The following is a 9,418-nucleotide window of genomic DNA, read 5'->3' on the forward strand; positions in this document are numbered from 1 at the left end:
TAAAAAGATTGTATTATTATTATTTCATATTAAATTTTATGGTACATTATTACAAATTCTTTGTCATTATAATTTATTCATGCCATTGCAAGCCTCAAGCAGCAAGATCAAGTAAGCAACTCTTATATATATAACTACATCACTGGATGTCTTCCTTGGAAACCTGTCTTGTTAAAAGCTTATGATAATGTACTCTTTTCATTTTCATTTCCTTTCAGATCCTTTTTCATCTCCAGGGGAAGAGGCCGGGTTTTCAGTTAGTGTAAGATTCAATTAAATCCTTTAACATTGTGCTCATTCATTTCAAGACTGAATAATCCTGCTTCAGTACAATTGCTCCTTGGGAGGCTTTTGTTAGCCTCTGTGCATGATGGTTTTGATGTGGCAGACCAGCAGAGAAATAGAAAAATGAGACACACTCTGACTGTGTTGTTACCTGGAAACATCAGGCTTTACTGGTTGGACGTTTAGATCAGTGGATTTCGAGAGCTCTTAAAGCTTGAGATAAGATTGGTTGGTTCAGCGTGTTTTTTAAAGACACACACTTGTTCACAGGAGGAAGCTGATAATTATGGAAAGCAAAAGACAAGCAAAAACATTTTAAAATGTGTTCAAACACAAAGCCAAGCATCCCCAGACATTGAGATTACAGTTTACAGTTGATAAAAAAAAGAACCAAACGCTTGGGTAAGATACAAGTTTTAAAAAAGTATTTATAATATGATACAAGGATATTTTGTGCAAGAGGTTGTTGGGGCTGTGAAACCTGTACATTATGAACAAAGCACTTAAAACTCAGTGGCAACCTGAAAGCAGAACATGGCTACTGAGCCATGATTGTGTCAAACGGCTAACTAAGAAGATACTAGCTGTATTATACAAAGGGTTTCCACTAGTATACAGTGGCTGTATAGGGTCAGATTACATATTTATATAAAGTGCAAAAGCAACAAGCACTTTGAGCGAAGGCCTGAAGTGCTTTGTGACTGAGTGTAAACCCACCACCACATGCTGAAAGCCTTCTCATCATATGGCCGAGTGGTTGGGCAAGAACAATCTGAAGATTTGGCAGGGTAGTACAAAACTGTTGGCCACAGTTCAGCTGCAGAATATACTGTATTACAAAATGTATGAAAGGGTTACCAATCTGTGCAATATATTGAATCTTACAAATATAATCAATATGGACAGTTGTGAAAAAGTTACCTAAAAATCCCCTTTTTACATTTATAAATATACACTTGTTGTTTACTGCTCCTTCTACACTGAAGCATAGCACCACAGGCTTTCATTTTTCAACCTTGAATATGAAATAACCTGAAATAAATGAGAGGTGTCATTCTTATTTCAGGGGAATAAGACATCTTTGACATTAAAGATATAAGAAAATATATGCTCTGTTAGTTACTAGATTACATATTTTGTTTATATTTCATAATTCTGGTTTTCATCTAATAATGTGTCATGGTTACAAAAAGCAAGTGAATTCAGCATCACAGTTGAGTCTCAAGAATACAGGAGAGCAAAGAGGCATCAAGCGGTCCATCAGACTCTGTCCAGACTTCTCCGTGCCAAAACACCAGCAGCTGGGGATTCCGGGGGATTATCTAGGTCTGCTGGGAACCCTGTTCATAGACAGTATGAGTTATTGGTGTTCAGTAGGATGGACACATGATGGAAACCAAAGACTGGGCAGATTATGTATATGTATAAACAGAAAGGCTACTCGATGTTATAGTTTAGTGACTTTGGTCCTTACGGAGTTGGTTCTTTTACGTTTCCAGCAGTCTGGATTGAGTCTTTTCTGCTCCTCAGCCAGAGCTTTGGCCTCCATGGTGTACATCCTCCTCTCCTCGCTCTTCATCTTCTTCCATTTGTCACCCAGGATGACACTGATGGCTCTGGAATAGAAGGTTAGAGACAGAAGATCAAGGACTCGCCTTTTTCAGCTTATTGTCTTCATACGAGCTGTCTAATATTGATTTTCTCTTGACTTTTTTTCTACGAAGAAGGAACACAGCTTGCATTTTTGGAATTTCAAAATTAAGTGATGGGAGGGTACAGTCCCTCTTTTTTCTTTTCCTTTTCCTAAACATTTTTTGACTGATTTTTATTGAGAGATAATAATAAGGTGTGGATAAGCTTGGTGTCACTGTGAGGTGTGTGGGCATTCACTGTAGTTATTAGGGTGTGACTAGGTTCATTTGTGTGAGGGAGCGTGGCAGTGAATAAGGGCTGCCAGTCAAAGCAGCCTAAAAACATCAGTCTTTGGAAGTGCTACCTACTCAAGACACACCACAGCTTTTCACCTTACCAGCTCATGAACTGTTTGTGGAAACCCAGCTCTGCTTTTATTCCATGGATCCATCAACCAACAACCAAAACTGAACTGTAGTATACCGCTAGCCTGCTGACTTGGTAAGCTAGCCCACCTCCCAGCTATCTCCAGAGTTTTGGAAACCAATCCACCTACTTCTGTTCTTTGTTTCTTCCTTTTCTACATACTCCAGGTTAAGACTAGAAATGGATAAGTAACACTTAACCCCCTATACCTGACTAGTCTGTAACACTATTGAATATGCTAATAGAATAAGCAGTACAGTTACTGAAAGCTTGAACTGACCATCCCTGAGCACATAATTATTTCTTCTCTTAATATTTTACTCTTCAAGAATTACTCGATTATTTTAAACTACAAAGCTTCACATGTAATCACACTGAATCTTGCTCCCCCTCTCATTCACTTAAGCCAGGGCCAATATGATAGACAGTCAAGCTTGCGTTTCCTGTTTTGTTGTGATCTCCAGCCAGCTCCAGTGAACTTGCCGGTCCAAAGAAACACTGATGTAATGTGTTTGGAAATGAAGAAGTCATTATTCTAGTGTGTTTAGTTTGTGCAGTACAACTGGCCTACAAACTGTAACATCACTCTCATAGTCTGTTTACTGTTTGTAATCGTTGCCCACACTGGATCTCTGAGATCACACCCTCTTTGAGGGGTCAGTTTCATTGAACAGAAGGCTAATGTGTTGTACCTTAAGATGTGACACAGTGAAATTCATTAACCTAAATTGGATAATTCTGCTCTACAAAAAAGGCGACTAAATATAGTTTAATTAAGAGCACTGCCTCTCATTGACTTTTGCATACCTGTTGTCCTTCCCAGGATACATCTGTGTGTACTCCACTCTGTACTTCTTGGCAAAGAGCATGAAGGCATTCATTGGCCGTTTGCATTTTGTAGGTGTGGCACTACTGGCTGTCCCTGAGGTGTGGTTCCTGTTTGATTTGCTAGTGGAGGATTGCGGGGAGCTGGAGCGCTCAAGTTTATCACAGTCTGGACTGACGGCACCCCCGCTTGAGAGGGAGGTCCTGCGCTGACGAGCCATGCTGCTCAGAACATACACTGCTGAGGAATCTAGTGGGGTGAAGTCATAACTGCAGGAGAAAGGAAGGAAGAGAGAGACCGTTAATTATGTTTTCCTAATCCATTACATTTAAATAGCAATTTATTTATTTTTCTGGTGTGTACCTACAAACGTCAAATGCTGTAAAAATGTCGAAAATCTACAATGTAATGGTACCCATTGTAGATAGGCTATATAATGAATAATTGCAGTGACATATTTATAAAAAAACGTAATAATTATTTTGGGGTTTTTTGTTTTATTTGAAGTGCTATATAAATAAAGGAAATATAAACTTGTTGAGTGCAGTATGATTTTGTTCTGCAAACCATTGTTTTAAATTGTTCACAATGCGCAGACAGCGTATGCAGCAGCATGAAGCCGCCTAGAAGAAAAGGTGCTGCATCACCTTTTCAGAAAGTGTTATCACTGTTCCTTTCATATATTAACTAACTGATTGGTTCATATATAACCAATCATATACTAACTAACAGACAGATGCTTAGATGCTCTGCAAGGCTGATTGTCTCCCTGAACGTTGTCTGTGCTCTGGAGATTATACTGCCAAACTTCTGGAGGAGTAGATCAAATGTCCCCTGGCTAGCTCCAAATAGTCCTGTAACCGGGCTCCATCTAACAATAGCTCTTGGACAAGGCGATGATATCACCATATCCTTCTTGTTCTACGGTCAGATTGTGCGGTGCGGTTATTAAGCTCATCCATACGAAGTATGAGGAAAATAGATACAAATAATAATAAAAAGCAAAAAAAATGCTTGTTAATAGCGAAAATCCATGTGTTTTTCTCTCGCCACACAAGTGCTTTAACCCAGTGCCCTGCCAGCTTTTTTCTGCCAGAAAAAAAACAAACTATGTGGACACAAGTCCTAGGCTGATTAGTTGAGGAGTTAACTTTAGTGAACTGTAAAAAGTCTGCAAGCTAGGATGGACTAATACATGGTTAACAGATTTGTTAAGTTATAATTAATTGAGAATTAACAAACGCTAAAACTGTACTGAAACTTAAAAGGACTGTACTTAAAGGGTAACGTATTTTTTAACCTTTTGACCTTATTTTCCCATGTTTTTTGTGTCAAAGGGACTAAGAGGGACAAGTTTTGAATTTGGTCCATTATCGAGGAGGAGCACTGCAGCCGTAAAACAGCTGTGACCACAATATTGTGACATATTATGATGGATTTATTTGTAAACAGTTGCATATTTACACATCCAGCAAACAAGAGAGCAACAGTAGCATTCATTTGGAGTTGTGGTGCTGGCCACCCGATGAATGGAAACCCAATATTCACTCTTTTCGCTCTATTTTTGGTCTGTACCGACTCCTGGGAGGGAAATGTCTGGCTCTTTAGCTGCTAAATTCTTCATTATGTTCACCAGCTAGTTGCTAACTGTGTCTGTCTGCCAACTAGTGCTGAGCAGGTAAAGTCTGTGAGTTATTAGAGCTTTCACTGGAAACATCTGCCGGCTGCAGCTGAAAATTGGCACTATGAGAGCGGTAAGAATAAGCCAGAACAGTAAATTTACACAAAGCACTTTTAGTTATAAAAGTGTACCTTCTGAAAGTGTCAAAGACCACAGAGTCATCACAGTTAATGGCATCTGGGTGGTTTGGTGGCAGGCACACATCTCCCAACTGCATCTCATAGCAAGGGATCCCATGGTGCACCACAGTAAGGCTCGGATAGAAGGAAGACCACCCTGAGAAACACAGATGGTAAATTACAGAATACTTTGATCATAAAGCTGGTTACATTAAAAAAATAAATAGTTGGCATTTGGTAAACAACTTTTGGTCAGTGGAAGCATCCGTTGGCAAAGACTACTTTCGCATATTGCTATAAAGTCTGTTTTGGAGATCATCATCAATCTTTTGTTTTTTGTTTAGATTTTTTTAAGAAAGAACATTACCTGCAGTTGATATTTTTTAATTATTTTGAACAGAATCTAAGAATTTTTTTTATTTTAGGCTTGTTTTACCTTTATTTTTGACAAAAAATGGGTGATCCAGACGGCATTCAGCTGTTAACAGGCCATCATCAGGTGAGCCAGGGTCAAAGGTTAGTTTAAGAACTGCCTGGGTAAAAGACACTGTCTCTTCATGGCTCACCAACTTCAGCCCATCTGAACCATACCTCTGTAAATGAAACAAAAGACCAATTAGAGGACTCTTTACTCACCAGCAAGATGACCTAGTTAAACTTGCCACCAAAGAGGAATTGGTGTAAATACAACATGGTGCCTGACTTCCTGAACACTTGGTTTCTATGATACAAAATGAGACCACTACTACAAATCATCAAAGATGTAATGTGGTTCAAAACTGTGCACTCACTTCCTGTACCTCCACTGTTAGCCTGCTGCCACCTTGTGGCCAATAAAAGTCATTGTAATGTCTACTGACATTACACTGAACAGAAATCATGCACTCATCTAGTCAACAATGCAGCAATACTAAACATTCGGTGTACACAGCTGGAAAGCATCTCACAGTATAGGAGGTTAATATGATATATTCTTAAGATGGACTAAACTCAGTATTTGTTGCCTACCTTATGTGAAGAGGAGGATGGCATCATGGTTTCATCATCTGAGTCATCATCTGAATCCCCGAGTTCATCAGCTTCCTGCCATTCCACATTAGGACCTCGATGGAAGCGGAGGCGAGTTCCTGAATATCAACACCACAATGTGACATGATTAATAAGCAGATGTGTGTTTATAGTGATCAGAGAATTCTGGAAAATGGATGCAATGCTGCTGTTTGGACACCTGAGGTCAGAATTTCTTTACAAATGTTTGTAATTCATGCTTTTCCTGGTGAAGGGAGGATCCTTTCACAAAAGTGTAAACAAAATAAGTGTATCAGCACCACTACAGTTGTCTTGATTGTATGTCTGGTTTGAGAGCAGAGCAGTTAAGCAGCCCATCAGTAATGTTTTGACCATATAAATCACAGGTCTATTCACAAATATATTGAAGAGAAAATTAAATTTTAATTAAATATTACTTATGTAAACATTAACACATTTAAGAAAATGTGAATGAATGACATTACTGTTTTCTAATGGAGAGTACATGTTTATGCCACACTGATCTGTGCCTTTGAGCTGTGAAGCAAAATTCTCAAAAACATTTTTTCTTTTCAAGAAATTCTTAGACTAGCTCAACGTTAACCTCATTGTGTGTGAGTGAATGAGTGAAGTGAGGGGAGGTGTAAGTGTCTGCGTGTGCAATGATAGATGCATACAGTGTGTACATGAGTGTGTATGTATGTACCTTTAAGGAAGCAATGCCAGGCTGTGGAGGGCCAGGAGTGAGACCAGGCCATGTCTTCATCATCAGAAAATGATGAGGACATAGAGAAAACTCCAGACTCAGATTCACTGCTGGCCTGTTGTAATAAATTAAAGTAAAATATACCATTTCAGTATTCATGTCACACAGAACTTACAAGGAAATTATCACTGGGTCAACAGGAATGGATGACTCATTGGTTTTCAGAGGTTGAGGTTGGAAGTGAAAGGTTACCCTGACACGCCTGCGCTCCCTGAGGTGGCCTCTGGACAGGTTGGGTGCGCTACTAGCTAATGGGGGACGGGCGTAGGAATGTAAACTATTACTGTTGCCAAAAATGTGGACTGGAGAAGATCTGAAAAAAATGACAACGTCGTAAACATATATCATGGTCATAAGTGCACACAATAGTGATGCTGTATATTTTAAAATATTTATGATCAAGCAACAACAGAAGATTAGCTAGCCAGGTTTCCTGTGGAAATGATTTTGTAGTATCCTGGTTATAATGATGTAAACATAATGAGCCATTCACTGCCCCAGCAGTACTAGTGTGTCCTTGTGTTATTACATGTGTTGTCAACTTCTCTTTGAGTTCATGTTACAAGTATGCCCACATCAAACTAAGCTGATCTTCATGCTAGTTCATAATGGTACAAACCTCTTATGTGGGGCGTTCTTCAGCAGGGGGCTCTGAGGACTGGTGGCAATGTTGGCCAGTTCAGCGAGCCAGTTGGTGCTGGGGGAGCAGCTGAGTTCCTGGTGAGACACTCCTGCTCCAACCTGAAATAACCCTGGAGACCTCTGGTCCTCCTCCACCTGCTGCAGCTCTGGCATGTCATCTGGGGGGGGGGTCAATGGTAATATTCATAATGAATATGTGGAAAAATCGTTTTTGTTTTCTTAAATATAGAATGGGACTTCTTCCTGGTTTAAATTTTTACCATAATCCATGTGACACCCAGGTGAGGAAGGCAGGTCCTCGTTACACTTGAGTGGATCAAAGGACTCGTCCATTCTCAATATGTTCGGCTGTTTCCTTTTTTATTTAACAGGCTTCTGGTCAATTTACTGAGCTTCCATCATCTAAATATGCTGCATCAGCTGGTTGTAGGCCAAAAAAGAGAGACAAACAATTAGGGGCTTTCACAAACAAATTGAAACTATTTACAGTTCTATTTACGGTGTTGTTTCAATCAGACATTTCATCATTAATGAAAATGTTCTCTTTGTAATTGCATACTTAAGTATGAATGGTGATAGGTGCATTTTTATATGATCCATGGAAGAAAAACATTAAAGTAATATACTTAATCTGTCGAAATAAAAAATACATCTTATAAAATGTTATCATTGCAAGACATGCCATGTATTGCTCCAATATAATGGAAAAAGTAGGCAGCCTTTCGGGAATCCTTTGTCTCTGAATCGACACAGTATACCTCCGTGACTAGTCATGTGACCCGCTGCGTGGAGGCCTTGTTTATAAACTTAAAAGGATTTCGCGCATGCGTACCAGAGCTCATTCATTCATAACTGCGTAGCAAAAGTGATAAATCGCATAAATTCGTTTAGAAAAGTAGCGTACAGAGCATCGAAAACGCGAAGTTGAAGAAAATGAAAAAGAATATCTTTGACGGAGTAAAACATTTCGCATTGATTTGACAATTATGAGGTATTTGGCGACACACAAGGTTAAAAAGAAAAGAATGTTTAAAATATAAAAGAACCAGTGAACATCAAACTAACTGGTTGGTTTCCAAGGAAGAACTAACGGTTATTTGCGTTCTGACAACGGATCAACGGTCGCTGCAGGCTCTGGCAAACCGTTGCTTCGACTTCGCATACGCGGATATACTAAAAAACAAACCGTTGATAAAAACCTTTTAATAAGTTTCATCGAGTCCCAAAAGATACTTTGAATGATGGCCCTACTGTTTCCCCACTCCTCAAAAGCAACAGCAGTGTCCTCGTTAAAACCCAGAGGCTGTCGGGTCTAACACTGTAAACAAAAGAATGTCAACAAGTTGAGGCATGACGCAACCTCTCTGCCCCGTTCAAAATGAATGACACGAAAACCCCTACAAGCCATTTAACGACACTTTCTCACTACTCGAAGCACTTTTTTACTGAAGAACTTGTTTTAACACACCAGACTACAGTCGGATGGGCTTGTTATCACCAAAACAACAAGCGTCACGGCGAAAAAAAACATTGTCGAGCCACAATCTGTCATTCGACATCAAATAAACGCGTGACAACCCCGATAAAATACCACGTTAGGATTGCAAAGACGCGTATCACGCAACGCTCAAGTTAAAAATGAGTTAAAACCTTTAATTTCTTCGAAAAAAAGTAGTCAACTTCCCACTTACCTAACCTGTCGCCATCGACCAACTCTCTGGCATTCGCTCGAGGGGTGGGGATGAATGTTTTAAGAGAAGGCTTCCTATTGGTGGATGGCAACGTCAAAAACAAGAATCCGGGTATTCTATTGGTCGATACGGTGGAGAAAAATATCGAAGGTGGGGCTTAGTTTGTTGATCATCGTATCATTGGATGAAAGTCCATGCCTGTTACCTACCCAGTAACAGCTGATTGGCAATAACAGGAACAATACATGGTTATTTTTTTAGCTGCAATGTTGCAACTGCAGCAAGAAGTACTTATTCACATTGCTTTCTAGATTATTTTTT

General features: G+C 39.5%; 1 protein-coding gene across 1 annotated transcript; it reads right to left on the reverse strand.

Annotated features, from left to right (window-relative positions):
* Positions 1 to 425: 425 nt before the first annotated feature.
* Positions 426 to 9,181, reverse strand: hbp1 (HMG-box transcription factor 1). The gene is made up of 11 exons (XM_051382269.1): positions 9,098 to 9,181; positions 7,667 to 7,826; positions 7,384 to 7,564; positions 6,957 to 7,077; positions 6,705 to 6,819; positions 5,978 to 6,096; positions 5,406 to 5,562; positions 4,982 to 5,126; positions 3,151 to 3,438; positions 1,760 to 1,901; positions 426 to 1,625 (listed from the first exon to the last, which is right to left on the reverse strand). The coding sequence occupies exons 2-11, from the start codon at positions 7,737 to 7,739 to the stop codon at positions 1,608 to 1,610; spliced, it is 1,359 nt and encodes a 452-aa protein (XP_051238229.1). The 5' UTR covers positions 7,740 to 7,826; positions 9,098 to 9,181; the 3' UTR covers positions 426 to 1,607.
* Between the last annotated feature and the right edge of the window lie 237 nt (positions 9,182 to 9,418).

This window comes from Dicentrarchus labrax, unplaced genomic scaffold, assembly GCF_905237075.1.
Source record: "Dicentrarchus labrax unplaced genomic scaffold, dlabrax2021, whole genome shotgun sequence".
Classification (NCBI taxonomy): domain Eukaryota; kingdom Metazoa; phylum Chordata; class Actinopteri; family Moronidae; genus Dicentrarchus; species Dicentrarchus labrax.